This window comes from Notothenia rossii (genome assembly GCF_949606895.1).
Source record: "Notothenia rossii genome assembly, chromosome: 9".
NCBI classification, from domain to species: Eukaryota; Metazoa; Chordata; class Actinopteri; order Perciformes; family Nototheniidae; genus Notothenia; species Notothenia rossii.
Window position 1 is genome coordinate 38,293,116 of NC_136907.1, and position 24,655 is coordinate 38,317,770.

Here is a 24,655-nt window from a genome sequence, read left to right on the forward strand (position 1 = left end):
GCTACTAGGGCCGTAGGAAGTAGGGGTGCTGAGGGTGCTGCAGCACCCCCTGGTGGAGGACAGGGGATCTGCACTTCCACAAGATTACATTTCAAAAAAATAAATTTTCAGCCTTGATGTAACAACATTCATAATTAAGTAACACCCAGATAACACCCTTTTCACCCCGGTTACATTTTCCATTTGCCCTGTACGATGGGCGCTGTAAGTGATGAAAGTGGGGGATGTTGGCTTATCAGGCGCCCGCAGCTCACAGCCAGCGTGAGAGAGAGAGAGATAGATAGAGAGAGGGGGTGCACCGGTACCGGCGAGGAATGTTGTTAGCTTCTGCTGCGCTAACGGATATAAGAAGCTGTTTCTACAACCAGGGTGGAGGAGAGCTGCATGAATAATACAAATAAAATGTTAACTAGGTGAAAAAAGGTAAGATAAAGTTGTTGAAAGCTAAAACTAGTCTTTGCTGCTGCCTCAAAGAGGAGCAGGGGGGAGATGAGGGAGACAGGAGAGGCTGATTCAGGAGCATAGACACACTATAAATGAACGAAAAACAAATAATTAAACAAGTTTCAATGTTTTTTCATATTGGATATGGTATGTTATTGGTTATGGCCATGTACTTATGATTTTAGGATTATTTAAATGTATACAGTTCTGTTTCATATGGGTGTAGTCTCTTTATTTCCCCCTCAAAGTGCACCAGATTGATGCATTTAAAGGTGGGGTAGGTAAGTTTCAGAAACCGGCTCGAGTGCACTAAAATTTGAAAGTACGCAGCCAAAAAGAATCTGCCCCTTCCTTCAGACTTCCTTACAGAGCACCTCCTCCGCGAGAGCAGGCTGCAGTAACGTTACATATCAGGCAAAGCTAAACACAGGTTAGCAATACTACACAGCCAAAGCAACTCTGGTTTGACTTCTCCTAGTTACCACTTTCTTTTTGTTCTTAATTTGCTCCGTTACATTTTTTCTTTTGCGAGCAGTAGACGATGTTGGACCTAACTCTGCCATGGTGAAAGTGGCCGCCTGTTGCTTGCGAGTCATTGAAGTACTGCTGCAATGCACGCCCAATGACGGCACGCCCAATGAGGACACGAGATACATTTGTGCGTGCACGAGATGGAAGGCTGACAGACAGGGCGGCAATCCAATCCGTTTCCCGGCTAAACGGATTGGTTGTAGTTTTTACAGTATTACGGCTTCCACAGATGACATTTTTTTATGGATTTTTTGTCAAAGCACTTAAGATATTCATTGCTATCGGGATGTTAAGAGTATTCCATGGAATATAACAAAAAGTGTATCTCGAGTTTAAGTCCAACATTTAAAAAAAATCTTACCGGGGGAACATGCCCCCGGACCCCCCTAGAGGATTTGAGGTCCAACCCCACTTAAAATATGTTCACATTGACAGGTTCCTAAATAGATTTGCAATTTTTTTTAAATAGTAACCCATCTTCATATGTTTATTTTTGGGTAGTAGATTTAAACTAGAGGGCTATCACTATGGGCAGCAACGTTGTAAATATTGACAAATAAATCCAGCAAAATGGCACAAAAAACAGGTAGTGGCCTGGCTGGGTGTATAATTCCCGGCCCGACTTATTGTCCCAGTCCGGCCCTGATTGACGCATGACAACAAATATGGTCTCTTTATTTCCCCCTCAAAATGCACCAGATTGATGCATCTACTGTAACTTCAATATTTTAAAAAAAATCTTCCCGGGGAGCATGCCCCCGGACCCCCCTAGAGGGTGACTGGTCCACTCCCCATTTATAAAAATAGCACTTTACCACTTCCCCCCCTTCTAATCTCAGATGCACCCCGAGTCATTTTGTTTAAGTACAGTGAGCCTTTCTAAAATATAAAGTAAAGAGACAAACACACCAGCATTATAGGATATACTATATGACTTTGAGCCAAATACTTGTTTTTGGGCTGTTTAAATAAATTGACTTGAAACAGTTGCTGATTTAGAGTACTGGCCCCTTTTTTATTCCAATTCAAGCACTGAGTACACCATGTACCTCTGAACTGTAGTGGGGTAGAAGAACAAAGTAGCAAAACAATGAAATACTTAAATAAAGTACAAGTATCTCAAAATTGTGCCCAAGTATAGTACTTGTTGAGTTTATGAACTTAGTTACTTTACACCATGTGGCTATAAAGATAGAAAGACTAAGCCTTGCACAGAGGCATGAAAATACATTTTCAAAATGCTGAACAGTGCTGCCAAAATTATAAACTGACTGCTACACAATTAAAATAAATGCTTTTATATATTTCTATTAGATGTGACTCTTTGGCGTTTCTGTTATTATTAACACTGCTGCTTTAGTTGTTCTGCTAAAATCCTCTGTTATTCCTCATTTTAAACCCGATATTCTGTGGGGTGGGGGAGCCGGGGGCTCGGATCCTTGTCACCTTTTTCATACCTGATGAGTTTGCATCCCTGTATGTTAAAAAGCCTCAGTCACCTTAATTCATGTAATAAAAACATCTCAGGTCAGTAACACTCAAAGCTAAATGTGCAATACCATGTTCAGCTATGTTACTATTTATAATGTTATTGTTGTTACATCAGAAGATGTACATATTGCAATGATTTCTTAACTTATAGTAGGCTATTTTTTACAATGTGTGTTGGAAGGATTGATTAAATTACTATGAATATTGTCATTGTTGAAGGCTTTTAGAGAAGGGTGAACTATAAGCCTGAATTACATAACATTTTATACCTAAAAACATAAAAGCCACAATAAATGAATCACAATTATTCTAGTTATTTTTACCTCCCGTATTGCTTTCAACCCACCAGCTTTTATGGTGTTGTTACGTCACTAACTGTAAGCTTGTCACATACAGTCCATGGTCACTCAGAGTAACCTACATTTAATTTAGCTGCTGGAGAAGAAAGATCAGGGGGGGGGGGGGGGGGGGGGTAATTAGAGGAGTATAATTTAAAGAAATTGATATTCTATATTCAACATTAGATAAACACAGAAGAACCCGTTCCAAGTACCATAAGTAGATTTTCAGGTAAGCATGGCTAATAAGAATAATTAATTGAATTAATTTGTTACAGGTCAGTGGAAGCATTTGCAAATGTATGAATTAAAGTTTTAGGAATGTATAATCCTTCATTTCCAGGTTTTTACAAAAGTCTTTGAATATTTGCCTAACTTTTCCTTTTCACATTTTGAAATGACATAATGATTGATAGTTTAAGTAATGTAATTATGTTATCATGCCATAGTCTTTTGATTTAATATTTAATGAAGCTAACGTAAATATAATCCGAAATTGAAGACACTGCAATTTTGCAGATTACAGATTGATCAAATCATAACTGTGAATTATATACCTCAACTGTGAATTTGTATATTTTAGCTGGATCTCTTACGATCCTGAGTTTTAAATGCTTTTGACTAGTGATTGCCTTGAAGTAAATCTTTAAGCTGCAAGCTGGTTTTGATTTTGTAGTTTGATAAAGGAGATTAACTAATGGTTAAATGTTAAAACATATTAGTTTAAGATAAATGTTTTTGCTATTATGTATCTGTGTTCATTATTATGCTTTTGACAAAGGATGCTCCAAACACTGACGAGAGATGATTTTTCTATTATGATTGGCTGTATCAATCATTGTGATTGAATGTTTCAATCTTATTTTGTTGTTACTGATGTGATTGTTATTGATGTAATTGATGTTGTGAGGATCTGCAGTACTTCGTCCTTCTTTTTCCCCCTATCTGTGTTTGTTTTGTCTAGTTTATCGCCGGAGCTGTTAGATTAACATTAACATGCTTATTGTAGTTCTAAGTGCAGCCTGTAGCATCATCCTTGATGGTGATGATGATATGTGTGGGCAGGAAAGGAGTGAGCAGAGAGTAGAGTAGTAGTCGATTTTTGATCTGTTTTCTGTGACTATCTGCCTCACCCTGTCAGACTTTCAGTTGCGCGCGGCGTGCTACTAAAGAGACGTGTTACCATGGAAACCAAACAATGGTGTAGCTGTATTAAAGTCCGAGTGGAAACAGTCCTGAGCTATCTGATTTTGTCAGAAATCGGAAGAAATATGACCCCGGGAGGAAACCGGGAGAGGGCAATGAAATCGGGAGTCTCCCGCGAAAATCGGGAGGGTTGACAAGTATGCACACAGTAAGCCCAGTTTTTTCACCTACCCTGTCCCCTCAGTGTTTAAGTCTCCCTCCGTTTTCTCGCCGCCCAGCGTGCGCACCTCTTCTCACAAGGAGGCTATGCAGCTGGGGCATGCTAGACTCTCTCCGGAGGAGCGTCAGCGCCGGATGTGTTCTGGCCAATGCATGTATTGTGGCAACGCCGGGCATTTCATTGCCAACTGTCCAGTACGCCCAAACGTGGGAGCTCGCCAGTGAGATTGGGGGTCCTGACGAGTCCACAGCTATCATCTTTACCCCCTTCCTTGAGTCGTTTTCTAGTACCCGCCAATATCTGTGTTAACACTATGACTTTGCCTCTCCAAGCCCTCATTGATTCTGGTGCTGAGGATAGTTTTTTGGACCGTGAGCTAGCTGAACAGCTGGGACTCTGTCTGGAGCCTTTAGATTAACCTCTAACAACCTATGCACTTAATGGGCAAATAATTTCCTGAGTAACAGCACAGTCAGCTTCTTTGACATTAATCACCTCCGGCAACCACAGAGAGCTCATCCAGTTAAAGGTAATCTCTGCACCTTCCACACCTCAGGTATTGGGTTATCCGTGGCTTCGCACCCACAACCCACACATTGATTGGGCTAAGGGAAAAATCATTGAATGGGATCAGGACTGTCTCGCTAACTGCCTGTTAACTGCCGTGCCTCCTGTCTCTGTCTCCGCAAACCCTGCCTTCTGCTCTGCTACTTCTGTAGACTTAACTGGAGTCCCTACGACCTACCACAACCTGAGATTGGTCTTCAGCAAGGAGAGGGCTCTCTCCCTTCCTCCTCACCGGCCCTACGACTGCTCCATAGATCTGTTTCCTGGGGCCCCTCTACCCACCAGCCGCCTCTACAACCTGTCCCGTCATGAGAAAGAGGCTATGGAGCTATATATCACTGACTCAGTGGCTTCTAGGATTATTCGTCCTTCCTCCTCCCCTGTGGGTCCCGGGTTCTTCTTTGTTGGAAAGAAGGATAAGTCACTGCCACCTTGCATTGACTTTCGTGGGTTAAACAACATCACTGTTAAGAACAAGTACCTATTACCCCCTTCTCACCTCTCACAGTACCCCCCCTCTGGGGGAGGATCTGCAGTACTTCCTCCAAACACTGACGAGAGAGGATTTTTCTATTATGATTGGCTGTATCAATCATTGTGATTGAATGTTTCAATCTTATTTTGTTGTTACTGATGTGATTGTTATTGATGTAATTGATGTTGTGAGGATCTGCAGTACTTCCTCCTTCTTTTTCCCCCTGTCTGTGTTTGTTTTGTCTGTGTGTCTGTCTTCCTGGCTGGGCGTGGCTACCTACATTCCGATTCCCGCCAACTCACCTCCTCAGCTGCTGCTCATCTCACTGATTGCCACTACTCACCTGCACCTGCTTAAAACCCTGGTTCCTATCCTCAGACTTCGCCAGTTCTTCGTTTAATCTTCAGTGGAAAACTATCGTCCAGGCCTACTAGTGGTTTTTCCTAGTGACTTTTTGATGCTCCTTGTGAAAGGAAATTATTTCCTAATCCTGCTTGTTTTTCCTGTTCCAGATCCACATACTCCAGCCTCTCTGCCTGCCACATCCAGCCTCCCCTCCTGATCAGCCCAGCTCCACGTCTTCCCTCTACGTGTGCTTCGTCAACTCCTTGTCAGTGTCGTGGACAAAATAAAGCCCTTTTTTGACACTTCACCACTGTCTCTGTTTTAGTGCTTGCATAGCGGGTTCTCATCTCCAGTCACTTCTCGGGAAACCTAACAGATGTTGTGTAAGTCCACACTCAAATCTGAAGATTCCCATTGATTTAAGTATTGAACCAATTATAGACTAAGGTTTTTAGATTATCAAAATTGATAAAAAGAGAGGAACTGTTGGGGAAATATTTTCCAAGGCCCATAACTTTGACCCAGTTTATCAGTTCAAACTGTCCTGACTGAGCACACGCACCTGTAACTGCTGTGGCTGCTGTGCTCAGTGTTTTGTCTCCCTGTTCCTGCCTGTTGGCGTCAGCTGATAGAGGTGTTATGATTCTATCTTGTTATGCACCATGTTGATTATGCTCTCTGAACTAGCTAAATACATGGATCTGCGGTAGAGTTCTTCAGAATTGATTGTGGCATCTCTACCTCGTGGTCAGATCGTGACCCGTGACATGTCTTGTGAATTCTCCGGCAAAGCTCCAAATAAACCGTCAGTGTTTGCCGTCAAAGCTCCAGGCAAAATTCCTAATTGATGTGTACATCTAAATTTGTTTGCATGGTTCTTAATCAATAAGCTTATATTTGGAGGTTTAACAGATAGGCTAATGAAACTGGACTTTACATTTCACACCCCTCATTTAATCCCTGCATTTATCACTTTCATATATTGAATCAACTGATGAAAAAAAGCTTAATTTTATTTGGCCTTGAAGGTCCTCTCTGAAAATAGTCCTGGGATTGCCTGTGTGCATGAAATGAAAAATTAAAACTGTGTCGTAGTAGGGCTACACAAACTACACCAATGTCTCTTATTTGCTTCCATAGTATTCAGCCTGTACAACATTTTCTTAAAAGCAACTAGAATTAAAGAGGCAATTTAATGTTGTTTTCCTGCCAATCTACCGATCCACACTCCAGTCCATTAGGTGGCGGTAATGCACATTTTAGTTGGTTGCCAACCGCCAGTAAACCGAAGAAGAAGAAGAAGAAGTTTTACACGTTTTACACATGCCACTTCTCTCCTGAAAATGTCCACACTCCAGACACTGAAAACCTTCATCAGCCAGCGTCTTGCTGTCGCTGTGGAGGAGATATCTGGGCTGCTGGAAACAACAATCTCAAACTATGAAGAAGAAATCTCCCGCCAACGGAGGCTGCTCTCCAACGAGAGGTCCGGGTCCCAGATCCACACCGCAGGTATCTGATCCACTGCTACGCAGAAACTCGGCAATATATCGCTATTCCTCTCTTCTATCTGTAAAGCAGCGGACTAGTTGTTTTGTCGTGTTTGATAAAAGGTCGTTTAGCTCCCGCGGCATCAATAGTTTGAGCATTCCCGGTCTTCAAAGTAAAACGGAAATTCAAACACACAGTAGGCTACTGTCCATTTGATCTTTGGTATATTACACCTACTAAATCAATACAAGAGGAATTTGGCGTTATTTTATGACGAGTATGGGCAATATGGCCAAATTAGTGTTTCATGGTAAAGCATGATTTGATAACATGGTAAAGGTTACTTTACACTTGTCCTCTGACTTCAATTCCTGCAGAGGCTACTCCATTGGGGTTCAAGAGATAACTTGTAGAATCCCAGATAGTTTCATAGATCACTTTTAAGTTTAAGGCTCTCAAGTCATATTAAGAAGAACAGTAAATGAACTGCTTCCCACATGTCCTCCTTCTACATAAGCTGGTCAGCTGTGAGCCGTGGCTCAGCTCCACCTGACTGGACAGGGTTTATCTGCTGCACAAAGTGTTTTTAAAATGTTCCTTTGTGTGGATTAAGATAATTAACTGTATATAGTCTGTTTTTAAATACAGTCCTCCCCATCATCCAATCATGCTTTTCCTAATTTGTCCTGCTCTTTTCAAGTGGTTTTAATCTATGAATAATTGTAAAAAAATTACATTAGACTACAGAGTTGTTTTTTGTTTGTGTGCTGCCTTCCGTACTACTGATCCTAGTGGAATCTAGGCCTGGATAGACTGAGTTGGAATGGAACCATCAACCATAACACGTTATTCTCAGACCTGGAGTGATACTGCATAGCTTAGTGGTTCCCAAACGTTTTCAGTCAGACCCTTCTTGGGTAATTGGAAGTATTTGTGACCCCCCCCGTAGCCCGGTTCCCACCGAGATTGGTAGGATTAATTATATATAGTTGTACAAACATTACATTTTCTCTACTAATAATAACAAGACACAAAGATCTAACTATAGTTTTACATTTTTATCATAGATTGAACATGATCTTAAGTGCTTGTATTGGCAAATGACCCTGTGCCACTGTGAAATAATTAGGCCTAATTGAAACAAGCAGGCCTACCTCCCTGGATAGTATATTTTTAATTAAAAGATGTTTTATGAATATATATATAAATCAACATGAACTAATACTTGTACTGCAGGTTGCAAATAATCACATCACTATTCCATTCCTATTTCAAACATAGCCTTCCTTTCAATGATTTGTGGTTAGGGATGGGTATCGTGAAGATTTTAACGGTACTATTATTCTTACTCGATACTGCTTATCGATCCGGTACTTTAGCTGCATTTTTATTAGGGATGCACCGAATATTCGGCCGCCGAAAATTATCGGCCGAAAATGGTGAAAAAGGCCCTTTCGGCCGAAAGGGTTCGAGCACCGAAAAAATATCACCGAATGTCAGAGAACAGGGTTACGTTGGTAAACTAACGTGTTGTTGTGATGACGTAATCAAAACGCGGCGACAAACACGGAGCGCGACCATGCTCGCGGCTGGCTCACAGCCAACATGTCTGCCGCTTGGAGATATTTTAAAATATCAGAGAAAGAGGCGCGGATTGCGATTTGTAAAACGTGTTCAGCTGACATTTCTCGAGGGGGTGTAACTGCAAAGACTTTCACCACTTCGGGATTACTCCACCACTTGAAATCAAAACACCCGGACAAATATGCGGAGTAAGATCAAATCACAAGCACTGACAGCGAGAGACTGTTCAGCGCTGCCTCTCATGTGCTTGATGAGAAGAGGAACAGATTTATGGCTGATAAAGCAGAGAAGCTAATGTTCATTAAAAAGAACCTCCCACTTTTCCTTAATAAGTAGAGAGGCTGGCTTATCATAAGTTTATCTAGTTCTACATGTCTACTCTATACCCACTTTCCTGAACAATTTTCATTGTGAGTTATAATTCACCATCTCAGGTTATCATTAGGGGGAAATGACAGCAGCACAGTGTTCAATATATTCTACTTTCGTTATCTAAATGATACAATGTTGTTTACATTGCTCATGAGGACAGACCACCTTATTTGCAGATTCTTGAAATTGTAATTTAATTTGTAATTGATTGTGGATTTTGTATCCAGTTTTCACTTTATGTATCTTTATACAATGTTTACTACTTATTTACAGATTCTTGAAATTCAATTGTAATTTCATTTGTAAATAGTTACATTCATGTGGATTTATCAAGTTTGTACATTTGTATGCATGCACTTATAGGTGCATTTGTTGTTGTTGAAGGCCTGGCTGTTACAGTCTTTATTTACACTATTTTGTTGTAGGCCTACTGGCCTGGATGTTTATGTAGTTTTAAAGCACCTTGGCTTTGTTCTGAATGCACTTTGTTGTAGTTATCCTACAGAGAAAATAAAATGCACTTGACTTGGAATTAATGTACTGTATGCATTCAAAAGTGCTGAATAAATGTTTTATGGACCCATAATAGTGATTATTATTTAAGTTAAGTTTTGCCATAATCATTTATTTTTCCATAATCAGGTAGCTGAACAACATTGGTAAAAAATGTATACATTTTATATATATATATATATATATATATATATATATATATATATATATATATATATATATATATATTTCTATTAATCATTTTCGGCCTTTCGGCATTCGGTTTTCGGCCAACCGTTTCCTATTTTCGGTATCGGTTTCGGCCAAGAATTACCCATTCGGTGCACCCCTAATTTTTATCGATTATTTTTGTTACTTTTTAAGGGAAAAACTAAACAAATTAGAAACAGAATTAACATTGCTTTATTTAATGTATATGTTTTTCTACTTTACTTCTATTCCACTACATGTATTTAATACCTTTAGTTACTTTACAGATCTGGATGAAAGATGTGAAATCTAATCAAGTGTTAAATCAGACTTTAGTTCCACCTGGAGTAAATTCACAAGCTACCCTGCAGTATACAAATCCATTGAAACTAGCTGCACCTTTACCAGCTTCAGTGTTTCCCCTACCATTGTCTTGGAGGGGCGCTGCACCCCGCCAACGGAGCCCCGCCCCCCCTGATATTCAAGGTGTTTTAAAAAAAAAATGTTTATATATATATATATATATATACCGTAATTTTCGGACTATAAGCCGCGCCTTTTTCCCTATTTTTCGACGCTGCGGTTTATATAACGGTGCGGCTAATCTATGGATTTTTACAGCTAACGGTCAACACCTTTAACTCTATGGGCTCTATGGCCGGTCCGCGAACCCCCACCTTTAAGCGGCGGGTTCCAGCAGGAAAAGCTGGAGGCCGGAAAAGAGTGAGACAGGTAGCGCGCAAAAGTAAAAGTGGAACCGAGAGTGGTATGCCGCTGCTGCGGCTTATATTCAGGTGCGGTTTATAGTCCGAAAATTACGGTATATATATAGCACCAAATTGCAACTAATCTATATCTACTGTCACTTCTCTTTTATTAAATAAACAATTTCATTTTAAGTTGTGAGTTTAGTGTTTTTGACCCTAAGAAACACTGATGCATTAATCAATAACAATAATCCACAGCTCCTCTCTCTGCTCCAGAGGATTACAAAAATATATATCCCAATGCCACCCATTGTGCACTCTCTGACAGAATAAGACGCCTTTTGGCTAGATGTTTGGACAGACTGCTCGTGTTACCGCGCTTACACAAAAACACTAATGGCAAACGAGCATTGTCCTTCTACTTCTGAACGCTCCGTTCTCCCGGCAGATCTGTGTGCACATCGCTGCAGCGTTTCTGTGAGCGAGCAGCCCCCCCGCACACAGACGAGAGAGAGAGATCTCTTTTGTGGAGTGAAGAGAGCGGAACAAAAAATACACATGCGTTAATCGCGTTAAAATAATTAGTGGCGTTATTTTTTTTGTTTGTTTTAACGCGTTTTGAACTTGACAGCCCTATAAAAAAACACATCTCGTAGGTACTGCATCCGTGCCCCACAGTTTGAAAACAATCTTATCGCAAATCAGACCCGGCGCCAGAACAAATCTAAAGGGAGGGCTTATGATTTTCATGGGAGGGCACACAAAACCGTCATGTGCTGCAGGCCTGCGGCACAATATATATAATATCAAACAGTAGGCCAACGGCATTGCGCAAAGACGCACACTTATCGCAATGCATGAACAAATAAAGGGCAACATAGAAACCACTTTTGAAACATTGTGTGCGTGGCAGCACAAACACTGGTAAATCACGAGCAAGGCACACAGTTAAGGATGGCAGCTTCCTCATCGTTGCACTCTGAGATAAATAGTAGAGACGGAGATGATTAACTGCTGTTAGTTCTATTATGGCATTTTGCATGTCGTGAGAGGTGTATTTGCTGTGTGGGGAATGCTTTCCATTATTTTGGCCAACTCTGCATCTTCGTGCAGCGTATACTCAAACAGCAATAGGAAGAGCCCACTGCCTGACTCGGACATATAGTTGTAACTTGTTGATGTACAGCACTTTGTTCAACTCTGTTGTTTTTAAATGTGCTATTGAAATAAAATGGATTGGATTGGACATGCTGTGGAGTGAATCGTGGTCACCTCTGAAAGGGAGTTCGTTGACAGCTAAAAAAGCTATAATATCAACGACAGCTGACACGTAATAACGGTTCCGTGCCAGCTGATCTGTGTGCACCAAAGTACTCATTTCCTTATTTGTTTCCTCGCATATCTGTCTCTCTCTCTCCACGAACTCTCAGATGAAATGTGTTCTTTTGATGCGGCATGCCTTAGCATTCCTTTATCAGTCTGTAATATGTTTCCAGTCGCAAAAACCTTTGACAGTAAAAGCCGCATCATATGAAGACGTATTTACTTTAAACTGTCTACAGGGGAAACAAAAGGCTGCGTCTGCTTTAACGAATATTCAAGTCATGGTCTGTTGTTGTACCATGCAGTGGCAAAAATGCGCTTCTTTCCTGAAAACAATCTCCCTGGATAACGATCCAGTTTCACGTGGTTGGGTTTATTAATCCCAAGATCATTTGAGGCTGTTGGTCTTTGAGCGGTTGCTGGCCCAATAGTACCTGTTGATGTGCTGCAAGGTAGCGTCTGTAGTGGAGGCACCGGCACGGAGGAGGATGCTGGCGGGTTGTACAGGGTGTAGCAACGCAGGTGGTGATGGTAGGGGCACAAGGAGCTGTGCCTCGGAGGACAGCGATGGTGGCGGCCGCCTTGATGAGTCAAGGCTTGGGCTCGCTAACTCAGCCCCGGGGTTTGCCGAGGTCAAGCTTGTGACATTAAGACGTGCTGCTGCAACGGCAGGTGCAGGGTCGCCAGCAGTACCATCGGCTGCAGTTCTTTCATCGTTATTTCTTTTTAATAAATCCTTAGACCTTTTTAAGCCAATTTCTGATATCCATTTTGGAATTCAAACAGAAATGGGAGTCTACAGAATGCACAATAAACAATGCGGCAGAGTGTGACGCTGTGATTGGTCTAAATGTGGATGAATCACAAATCACAACAGGCACATGAATTTATTTGACGTAGCCTGCAATTTTTTGTTTTAGTTACTATCTGACATCACATACATCGTAGCATAAAGGTTCACAGTTTATTTATAATAAAAAAAAATAAAAAAAATATTTTTTTTATAAATAATAAAAATCGTGTTTATTGGGGAAGGGCAGGAATGTCAAATGGGAGGGCCTGGCCCTCCCACGGCGCCGGGCATGTCGCAAATAAAAACCATGTAGTTTACTCCATTAGAGCTACCTGTTTTATAATTATGGTTTATAAAATACAATCATTCGATACCATAACAGGACGGATCGTTTAGGATTGATTGCATATGACCATACAGTGTATGGGTGACTTGAGCGGACTGCCCAGGTATATCTAGGCTGCCTGTGTTCCTTCTTTTCATCCAAGAAAAAAGTGCCTTCATTGCCTAGTGGAGGCATGATGCTACTGGGAACCCGAGTAAAGTGATAAGTGGTCCAAATGCAACTCTTTTTTTCTCAAAAGCAATCTTCTTCCATGGTAACCATAAAGTAACCCTATCTTTAACCTTAAGATATAGCTGTACATCCTGGTTTCAAGACCACAGGAACATGTTTAACTCATGTATAACCGCTTGTGTTTCTTTTATTTGCAGATATGCAACAAGCTTTTAAATTTCGAGTCGTCATCCATCACGAAATAAAGAAGATAACTTTTCAAAATGGCCTCCCCTCATCTGTGGAGGATTTGATTAAAGTGTTTAAACAAGCTTTTTCCATCACCACAGAAATAGGTCTTCAGTACAAAGATACTGACTTTGATGACTTCTTCACTCTAACCTCTACAAGTGACCTCAAGGATAAAGACACACTCAAGGTAGTGCACATTCCACCAGGCCTCTTAAAGTCCACAGTTCCTCAGGAGCACAACCATGACACATCTGACATGTCCCCTGTCGATGATCTGCCCTCTGTGGATTCACAAGATCCAGTAATTCATAGCCCCCTTGCCTCTGACAGGCGTAACCTGTGGCCTGCCGTCTTTCCAATTCCCGTTTTCTCCTACAACACAGAGATGGCTTTGCAGCAGGGCAATGAATTTTTTTTAAAAGACGGAACCCTGCTGACGTCACAAAGTGGTAAATCGGACATTCTGGAGCGCCTGGCTGAGGCCATGTTTTCCTACACAGCTTATCCCAATGATCCACAGAGGACCGCCGTTGCACATGCACTTATAGAGAGGCACCCCTGCTTGAGGGAGCCCGGCTCCTATAACGGATGTGACGGGTGGCAGCAAAGCCTAAAGTACAAATGTGCAAACTACCGGAGCAAACTTAAAGCCCATGGAAACCCTGAACTGATGATTAATACACTGAAACACAAGCAAGAGGGTGACAGAAAACCTGCCAAAAATATAAAGAAACCAAGGAAGTCTGAGGTAAACTACTACCCCCCACACCCAGCCGGTGAAACTGATGACAGCCTGGAGAATACAAGACTTGAGCTCATTTCAGCAAGCAAGTCCAGGGACAATAGCCAGATGATGAATGACATGATGTCGAGAACATACAGCTGTAGAAGAAGGGAAGTGGTCGGCCAGTCCATGCAAGTGGCACAATTCTATGAGAGATGGCCTGCCCTCTTCAATCCTGTACAGGTAAAGAAACTGGTTGAATGATCCTCCCACACCCTGTAGTGTAGCAAAGTGGGGTTTGTGAGAGACTCATTAAATGGGAATCTTAAGAAATGTTAGTGTATATTTTTCCTCCAAACTTTATATCTGTCAGAAGTATTTCAGCCAGTGTTGGAATTCAAGTTTTTCTTTTACTCATATTATTTATAAGACACAGTTTTGTAATCTTACTTTAAAAAAAAAAGAAAACTCATCCAACAAATGTTCCAATTGCAAATTCTACATTTGATATGTATTCATGTGTGTTTATCCTTTTTAATCTCTCTATCACAATGCAGCTGCATCAAATACGGCCAGAGCTTATCATGGACCCTTTTTCAGAGCATCACCGTGTGTTTAATCTTCCCAACGTGTGGGCGGCATATGCAGTCTCATACCGATTTTTTAAATAAATTATTGTCATAAAAACATACTATGGAAACACAAGTGATGAAATGCAAGAATGATACCCCCAGGGCCCTGCACCTTTCTGCCAGAAAAAAAACATTATTAAACTTTTCGAAGATTGAATTGGGTGTAAGCATATCTAATCCTCCCATGAAAGAAGCCCCATCAGTTGCTTAAAGATACCAAAAACCAATAATGAGAGGGTAGAACAAGATAGATTTGAATTAAACAGACGCGCTTTTGTATGGCAATCATGTAGCAACATCTGATATTATGGGAAAATATGTGTTTTGTGTCTATATATACATACATTATGTATAGCCAGGTCTGGTTGATGAGGCTTATTTATTATTATTATTTATATTTGTGTATTTTTACAAAAAAAGTCGCAGAAACCTGAAAATGACTTAGGCAAGGCATAATTTGGAGCATAATAACTGAACTTCTCAACGTTTAGTTCTGACTGAGAGAAAGCTGACCAGTCCCTTAAGACGTGAGAGATCTGGATGGTTCATAATTTAGCAGTAGATCAGAAATGTATTTTGGGCCTAAACCATTCAAAGCTTTATAAACCAGCAGCAGTGTTTTTGAAATCTATTTTTTGACACAGCACAGAGTGCTGTGGCAGGGAGAAACACAAAGTTAGCATTTAGCTCACCTTTTGTCAGCTCTAGACATGTAATTGGAACTTTGTTTGGTCGAGTCAGTGATACCAACTTACCAACATTTGTTCTTCTGGAGTATTTTATTAGACTAAATGTGAATGTTCCTGTCCTGCTTCATACACCCTTTTCATGTTTTCTGTATAAGTAGTTGACCAAATCCTCTCCCCCAGATAAATGAAGAGTTCCGAAGGTGCAACACTATTCCCTTGGAGTCAACGTTTATGTCTCAGCTGGACAGGTTCACTTCAAAGTTCCTGCAGTTATTCAGCTCAAAGGGAGGAGCTGTTGGACAGCGCATGAAGGGCGTCATGACTGAACTAAGACAGGTGAGGAAGGGGTGTAGAACCAAGACAAACAATAAATGAATCCGGAGCTTAAGGTTTATTCCAATTGTCTTTGGTTTGAAAATAAATGTTTTCATTTTCACCAAGCCATACGGTTCTTCTTTTATTTATGATCCAATGATTAACTGTAGGATAAACATGTGTCCGTGGTGAAGAAGAGGGACGTGATTCTGAGATGCCTCATAGAGTACCTGGGGGAGAGTGTGCCTGAGCTCATCTCTGACTACTACGTAAGTATTGCCCTTATTACTGTATTTTAAGGCGTGTTTGTATATATGTATAGATTAATGCATACACATACTTGCATATGTGTTTATATATATTTTATGCATATATATAAAGGATTTTAAAGTCATGTCATGGCCATTTCCACTGATCATAATTCCATTGTTGAGGTCTACTAGAATAGATTTATATTGGGCAATTTTCCAAAATCACTTTGGTTTCTCATACAGCATCTCTTTAAACTACGTGTATTCACGGAATTTTACTCTCTGCCTTTAACGGCTCGTTGGAGCTCCAATAGCTCCAGCCCCCACCCTCCCTGTGAGCACAGTGTGCTCTGATTGGTTGGGACGTTGTGAATCGCGCTGAGCTCCGTGGAGGTGTTGTTTCCTTGTTTAGCGAAACACAGCCAAACTCACCCTGAGCACACACAAAGTCACAGCCGAAGTAAAAACAATAAGTGTGGCTTAATATTGAGTAAGAAAAAGGTTGATAAACGCTGTGAGAATGGGTCTGCAGAGAGAATTTCGCCGCGATCCCAACTGTCTGTTATCAGCCTGCAGCCAGGGAGGAGAAATCAGCAGAGCTGCGTGCACTGAGTGTGTGTGTGAGGAAGTCCGTGGATTGGTCAATTTGGACCAATCAGCGGGGGCTTAACGTAACGGCTCTGCGGACGTAACGTAACGGCTCCAAGGATTGGTCCATTTGGTTCCGGGTAACGCATGACATCATGAGTTACCCGGAAGAATCAATGGACGTATCTCCAATGAGGCGTTTTGGGGAGGTATTTTCTGTGTTAGAGTTTTACTCGCTACAGGGTATACTTTGAGGGGTTTGACTCTGCACACCGTTTACATGCATAAAAACTAGAGATGTCCCGATCCGATCACGTGATCGGGGATCGGAGCCGATCACGTGATGTTCAAAAGATCGGAATCGGTATTTGTATTCAATGTTACAAAACAAAAAATGACCATGTTCATGTCTTAAAGTCATCCTGAGGCCTTAGTTTTGGTTTCAAATTACACAACATCATGTATGTGTTGCTTCTTTGGGGCTTGTTTTCATAGACCTGGTTGCTTATTTCTCTAAAATCTGGCAACAGAGTGGGCAGGGCGCAGTGTCTAATTGTAGCAGTAAGCTAACGAGTACTGATAAGCTTTATTTTGTTTTGATCCAATGCTGCACAACTGAACTGATCCAATGCTGCTGTGAAAAAAGGAAGCTACTGTATATCCATGTTGGATAGAATATCCAATTTAAATAAAAAAAATAACCTTAAGGGACAACTTGAATGATTTTTTTCATTTTTTTCTCAATGCATTGCATAAAGATCGGATCGGGAAAAATCGGTATCGGCAAATTGTCAAAATCAAATGATCGGAATCAAAAAGTGATCGGGACATCCCTAATAAAAACCTTCATAACACACAAGGGGACGGTTAATAACCGAAAAAGCATGACATGGGACCTTTTAAAACCTTGTATTTTAGTAATCCTCTCACATACTTCACACATAAATGGAATCAACCTTGAAAACGTGACCTCAAGTGTCTTGTAACTTTTTTAACAAAGTGCAAAATTCTAATTAATTCCAAACACAAAAAAGATTGAAATAAACTAAATGAGTACTTCAATAAAAAAGTTAAACACAGTTACAAATCAGTCAGGATAGACTGCATGGTGGTTACCTCCGCTGACCCAAAACCAAAACTGCCCCTTTTTAATCCTTTAGTGCAGCCCCTCCCACTTGGCTCGCCCTTTTGAAGAGGAAATACAATTTATACAAAATAAAACAATTCCTGCTCCTTACATTGAGTCATTATTTGAAATGGATTACATTAATTATTTTAAGTTTGCATGTTTTCTTATTTCAAAGCTTGTCAACTGCAATGTAAGATAGTATGTATGCATCAGGCGGTTGTGGCATCAGGTGGCTGTGGCTCAGTGGATAGAGTGCTGGACTTCGAATCAGGGGGTCGCAAGTTCAAACCCCACTGCAGTCAGCATGTCGTTGTTTCCCTGAGACACTTCACCCCAAATTGCTCCTGTGGGGATTGCCCATAGTATTGAGTATGTAAGTCGCTTTGGAGAAAAGCTTCTAACAAGTAACATGTAATGTATGTTTTATAGAGAACAGCAGAGACGAAAGTGCATCAAGACCTTCAAGCAGAAAGTATGAGGATCTATGTCTGCCAGCAGCCAGATGCAGTGGGCATCATCATTGATGGAACTCCAGTGATGACAGATCTGGATAACCTGCCCAAAGCCTGCTGCCTTCTCCTTGGCCTCACATATGCCCTAAATCTGGATTATCCTCCCAAACTTGCCAAGACTTTTGAAGTCTTTCAAAGACTATTTGTAGGACTTGATATGCTTCAACCAAAGCAAACCTCCAAGTTCATCAGCCTGAAAAACAAACTCTTCACCTAGACCAGTGGTTCTCAAACTTTTTCTGTCAGGCCCCCCCTTTGGAGAAAAAAAAAAGTCGGGCCCCCCCAACACAAATAGTCAGGCTCAGTGGCGGCGCCAGAAATTTCTTTTGGGGGTGCTGTGGGGTAGCTTGACGTTTCATAGAGGGTGCTCAAACATTTAGGGCTTCCCATTAATGTACCGGGCTCTACAGTGGAACTTTCTACTGCAACATTCCCCACGCATATACAAAGTGAGACAGTTACAATGAAGGCTCGATAATCAGCTCACGGCATAGGGTAAAGTGCTATTTTTATAGGTGGTGTGTGGACCTCACATAGGGGGGTCCGGGGGCAAGCTCCCCCGGGAAGATTTATTTTTAAATATTGAAGTTAAATGCATCAATCTGGAGCATTTTGAGAGTAAAATGAATAGATCTATGGATACATCTCTCAACACACATATGAAACAGAACTGTAAACAGATTTACTTTTTCTTTATGGATATTTTACAAATCACCCTTTTAAACGTTATTCTTGTTTTACTGCCATATAGTATTTCATACCTGTTTTTCATTTATTCTCTTATTTTTGTATAACTATAATGATCATATAAACGTGTGCCTCAGAAATAATTGTTTACATTAATCGTGACCAAACCGTTTGAGACCCACTGAGATAACTTAGACTAAAGTGAACTAAGTGATCTAAACACTGAGAGTCCGTTAGCTCAGGGGTTCCCAACCCCCGGTCCGCGGACCGGTACCGGGCCGTGGAGGTGTTACTGCCGGGCCGCGAAATGGCTGTGAGTTTATCGTAATATTTGCAGAATTAGAAATATTTAAAAATATTTTATCATTGTTCATTTATGCACAGAGAAAGTTACTGGTGCGCCAATAGGAAGTGGAGCACACAGGGGACAACCGTTTAATCGCAGACTGTTATGTTTATGTGGGGAAGTGGCAGTGCATACATTACATTACATTACATTGCATTTAGCTGACGCTTTTATCCAAAGCGACTTACAATAAGTGCATTCGACCAGGAAGATACAACCTTTAAGAAAACAGAATCATATAAGTACATCAGGTTTCATAGAGCCAAACATTTCAAGTGCTACTCAACTGGCATTTAGAAAGCCAGCCCTTTATTAGTATATAAGTGCTTTGTTAGTAATTCTATCGCTCGAAGTGGAGTCTAAAGAGATGAGTTTTCAGTTTGCGTCGGAAGATGTGTAAGCTATCTGCTGTCCTGATTTCAATGGGGAGCTCATTCCACCATTTTGGAGCCAGGATAGCAAACCCACGTGTTTTTGCTGACGGGAACTTATTTGAGATATATTTCGAACTCAGACTTCATTTTAAGGACATTGCGGCCAGGGGTGTAGAACTATTTTTTTAATTTGTAAAACCTCCTTCACTTCATGAAATGGCTGCAGCATCAGGAGGCAGCCTCTGAGAAGTGCAGCACCAGCGTGTACACACAGCCTTCACTGTGTTCTCCACTGCAGGCTGCTACGTTTCACACACACACACCGAACGGCCTGATTATTACCCCTATTACTCGTTGTATGAAGGAAATGTCCGGTCACAAAGGCACATGATGTGTGTGTGTGTATGTGCTCTGCTCAGCTCCGCTGTGTGTGTGTGTATGTTCGGTGTGTTTGTGTGTGTCCAACAACGGCATTTGTTTTCAAATTACCATGAACAGTAATTTACACACATCTGGCCAACTCCATAGGTATGTGGGTGTTCCCAAAATAAGTTAGTTTAATCTTAATCTCGATGTAGTTCTAAATGCTGTCGGAGTGCACCGGAACGAACGCCCCGGTATGACGTTATTATGGCTGGCAAACAAGCCCAGGGGTCTCCCTGACATTTCAGTTATATCAATATGTGTACAGTGGTCCTAATTTGTTTTGATTGTATCCTGGTTTTAAACGTTGTTAATATGTTTTGGATGCATATTGTTCTATTATTTGTTACATACAATGTAACAGCCTTATATTGCCATATTAGGCTATATTATATTATATATTATATTAATATTTGTAAAGCGGTCCTAATTTTTTGTTTTAATTGTATCCTGGTTTTAAACGTTATTAATATGTTTTGGATGCATATTAGTATTTCTTCGGGCTGTTAAAAACAATTAGCCTCTGTTGCCACCTGCTGGTGAGTAAATATTAAAATCAGCTAAAATTGACAACCGGTACGCGATTTTTTTTTAATGTATCTGCCGGTCCTTGGCACAATAAAGGTTGGGAACCCCTGCTTTAGCTCACTGAGTCTCTCAATCTGACAGGAGAGGACACTCCACTTTGTTCTTGAAAAAGCTCCTTATATCCGTTAGCGTAGCTCGCTAGCACCAGAAGCTAACAACAACGATCCCCGGTAGCAGTGCGCTCTCTCTCTCTCACTCGCGCACACAAAATGGCTCGTTCCACACACACACAGAGCCGAGCTTTAATGAAACACAGAGACCCAGACGTAATAGTACTGCATCATATTATTTTCGAATAAATAATTTTTCAATTTATGATTTTTTATTTTTTTATCTTTTACATTTTTTATTTTTACCATTTTTCCTCCTGGTCTCTTGCGCCCCCCCTGGTATGCCTCTGCGCCCCCCACTTTGAGAACCACTGACCTAGACAATTGCTGTGTGCTTTTTACTTTGTCAAGTCTCCGTTTTTACAAGTGTATAACCTTTAGGAGGTGTGAAGGTGTCTGGTTATTTGACATTAAGGATTGCACTGCAGGTTCGTAGTTCACACGTAGTGTGTTAAAGACTAAGGATTAAAACATTGAACAGAATTTAAGAATTTTAAGCAACATAAAACTGACAAATTGCAATGGGAACATTTGGCATTTTTCCACAAGTATGGTTGTGAAGCCTTAGTGCACATCCTCCTTTAACATAATCGAGCAAAACAATGAAACCAGCAGCTTTCAGGGCTTAGAGCTCTGGCTCGAACAGTTCGCAATTAAGATGCATTCATTTTCTATGCAAGCTCAAAAATGTAGCTTAGTTATTTTATGATTTTCTCTTAGGGGGGAAATAATACTGAGATTAGTGTTAACATTTTCCAAATAATTACTGCTTTTTATTCATTTTTTTTTTTAAATGGACATTTAGGTTTAGGGCAGGGGTCGGCAACCCGTGGCCCACGGGCCGCATGCGGCCCTTTAAGCCCTCTGCTCTGGCTCCCTTGAGCTTTGACAAAAATAAGAAGGAAATAAAATAAAAGTATTTGTAGGACTATTTATATTTTGTTCCATGGTTGACATTTTTTCATATCTTGTATTTTGAGGTGATACTGTGACACATAAATAAAAAACAAAACGGTTTTAATTAGGTCAACAAAAATATGCGTCACATCCTGCTACGGTCCCGCGCCAGCGCCTTTTCCTGCGGGTGAATAACCTGACCCACGGCTCGATGAGCGAACTATGGATAAATAAAAGAAAAGTACCGGAGGAGCACAGGATTTATTTCTGTGTGGACAGTTATATGCTTTCACAGCAAACGATGCTGGTTTACCGGTATGTTTGATATGTAGAGAGAAGTTGTCAACGGTGCTGCAGCCTTTACATATCGAGGAACAACAAGGGAGAGGAAGACAGCTGACAATCTTCAGTCATAATTCAATGGGAGGCGTGTGGTGTAGTGGGTTGTGCATTGGTGTTTGGATCAGGGGGTCACAGGTTCAAACCCCACTGCAATCAGCATGTCGTTGTGTCCCTGGGCAAGACACTTCACCCCAAATTGCTCCTGTGGGGATTGCCCACAGTACTGAGTATGTAAGTCGCTTTGGCTAAAAGCGTCTAATAAGTGACATGTTTGTATGTTTACATGTAATGTATGTAATTTATTTCAGAAAACACTTTTTGTTATATTCCATGGAATGCTCTTAACGTCCCGATAGCAATGAATATATTAAATGCTTTGACAATAAATACATACACAAATTAATCTCTGGAAGCCGTAGCGCTGTAAAAAGCACGACCAATCATTTTAGCCAGCCCGGCTAAAATAACTGGATGGCCTACCTGCCTGTCAGCATTCCATCTGTGCACAAACTTATCTCGTGGCCTCATTGATGATGCACGTTCGTGTGTGTTGGAGGAGGGGCTCTGTAAGGAAGTCTGAAGGAAGAGGCATATTTTTTCCGGTTGTGTATTTTCAAATTCTAGCGCACTCGAGCTGGTTTCTCCATTCGTACCTACCCTACCTTTAACTCTTTTTAGGGTGTAGCTATATGTTTTATTTATTTCAAAGTGGGCACATTTTAATTATATATTTTTTTCCTTCAAATGTGCAGAGGACTCCCCAAGTGCTGTGTTTAATTTATTTTAAAGTAGGCCTGTGTATTATTTTTAATTGTCCTTTATAGGAGTTATTTGTTTCTTATTAGAGGTTAACAGTTTTATATAACATAATAAATAGCCTAATAAATGCAAAAAAACTGTAGTTTTGTCTGATATAACAATGAATACAACTTTATTAGCTATCAAGCTATGAAATATGTTTTGTGGCTCCAGACAAAAATGTTTTGGGGAAAAAGGAGCAAAATGGCTCTTTTGGTCAAAAAGGTTGCAGACCCCTGGTTTAGGGGGTGGCTGGAGAAAATTCTCACTACGAGTTTACAATTCTCAAACAAAATGAAAGGTTTCAAGATGTTTGTGTTGTAGAGTTGATCTGTTCTCATAGACTTTCACACTCATGCTTTATGACTCAATTCTGAATAATCTAATGAGAATGATATAAAATGGGTCTGTAGGATTTTAAAAAACAACATTGCAGGTTTTGGTTTTTTTCACTTTTCACTGATGGAAATAAAAGCATTATGGTTAGCACGTAATATGTATTGGCTATTATTTATTAATACATTAAAATGATTAATGTCCTTGTATTTTGCCTCGGATATATTATAACATTTTGAGTGGCTTGGATAGAAATACCTAATAAAAATCATTAAAACCATGAACCACCAATCATTGAATATGTTTTTGCTCTAGTGAGCCATAACTATTCGATATAGTTTATCAACTAGATATAAACTTACTAACTTAAATCCTAATTTAAATTCTGCTCAGTATGAATGTGATTGCTAATATCTGTACAGGAGGTAGCAGGGTTCAACGATTGGGTACATGGCTGCTGAGTCCATTTTAACTCAACCACGTTATTGACATTGTCTGAGTGTCAGGGCCACAATCCAGGGTGAAACACCAAAGATCCAGGAGTACATCAGGAAGATGGCCACAAGATGACCGTTTTATGGAATAGTTTCGTAAGTTGCTGCAGTGAACACGAATATGTCGTCAGGCCTTCTCCAGTCACCACTTGTCACATCTTTACCTCCTGCACATACAGATTGGTAAAATAAACAAAGGCTCGACAAAAAAGGGAGGTACATGCATGGACATATCTGCCTGGTTACATTATGCTTTATTGTTTTTACTTTTTTCATTTTCTGGTGATGAACTCATTGCATTAGCCAGACGTTTAATCAAATGTATTGTGTAAGACAACAGAACAATGTAAACTTTCAAAATATGAAACCACGATATTTAGCATTAACATGTGTCCTTTGCTCAGTTTTTGAACAAAAGAAAACCTGCCTTTCATTAATCATATTCAGACAGTAGACCAACAACTAGAGAATGCAATTCCTAAAGAAATTGCTAGTGGGAATGCTTTATGCTGAATTGCTATGCTGAAATATAATGTGTAAGAAGAAAGTGAAGAATTTAGGTTGAAATTATACATTAACACAGGGGGCTTGAATGTGTGATGAGTAGGGATGGGTATCGTTAGGATTTTATCGATACCGGTACCGGTACTGCTTATCGGTATCGGTATTTTTCGATACTCTTATCGATACTTTTCAATAATTTGGTGTTAATAAATTAAAAAAAGACAAGGCGATGTGCCTGCAAGACCGCACCCAGGTAAACAAAACATATTACCCGTGCGCAGCAGCTAACCTGCCTGCGAGCCTTCGCTCAGGTCACATTTACACACGGCACGGCTGAAGCCCGCTAGCACTATTAGCACTAGCACCGTTTTAGATTCAATGAGTGTCTCGGTTGCAAATGCTTCATTAAGTTGATTGTGTCACCCCCTTTACAAGCAACTAATTGAGTACATAGATTGCACCTTGCACTATCGCCACTACATTTTTTTAAAGTGCACCCAGACCTTGGATCGCTTCGCTCTGTCCGCCATGCCTGCGGGAGTCTCACAACAATAATAAGAGGGATGAGGAGTGGCATTTACAGTGGCCAATCAGAGGGGTCTCAAACTGGATACATCACACGGGATGAGGGTTCCCAAC

General features: G+C 40.6%; 1 protein-coding gene across 2 annotated transcripts; it reads left to right on the top strand.

Annotated features, from left to right (window-relative positions):
• Positions 1-6,851: 6,851 nt before the first annotated feature.
• On the top strand, positions 6,852-23,302 carry LOC307019255 (uncharacterized protein). 2 transcript variants are annotated; one of them, XM_079649985.1, is made up of 5 exons: positions 6,852-7,069; positions 13,244-14,244; positions 15,503-15,658; positions 15,808-15,906; positions 18,035-23,302. In XM_079649985.1, the coding sequence occupies exons 1-5, from the start codon at positions 6,901-6,903 to the stop codon at positions 18,332-18,334; spliced, it is 1,725 nt and encodes a 574-aa protein (XP_079506111.1). In that variant the 5' UTR covers positions 6,852-6,900; the 3' UTR covers positions 18,335-23,302. The 2 variants fall into 2 exon arrangements, with proteins under 2 accessions (XP_079506111.1, XP_079506112.1); XM_079649986.1 differs by having other exon boundaries at positions 13,376-14,244.
• Positions 23,303-24,655: the final 1,353 nt, after the last annotated feature.

What these genes read in the sequence shown, in the direction of transcription:
- LOC307019255 (XM_079649985.1), top strand. Translation starts at nt 6,901, where the DNA reads ATGTCCACACTCCAGACACTGAAAACCTTCATCAGCCAGCGTCTTGCT. An exon ending in CCCTCTTCAATCCTGTACAG is followed by an intron (nt 14,245 to 15,502) that starts GTAAAGAAACTG and finishes CCTCTCCCCCAG; the next exon opens with ATAAATGAAGAGTTCCGAAG. An exon ending in TCATGACTGAACTAAGACAG is followed by an intron (nt 15,659 to 15,807) that starts GTGAGGAAGGGG and finishes GATTAACTGTAG; the next exon opens with GATAAACATGTGTCCGTGGT.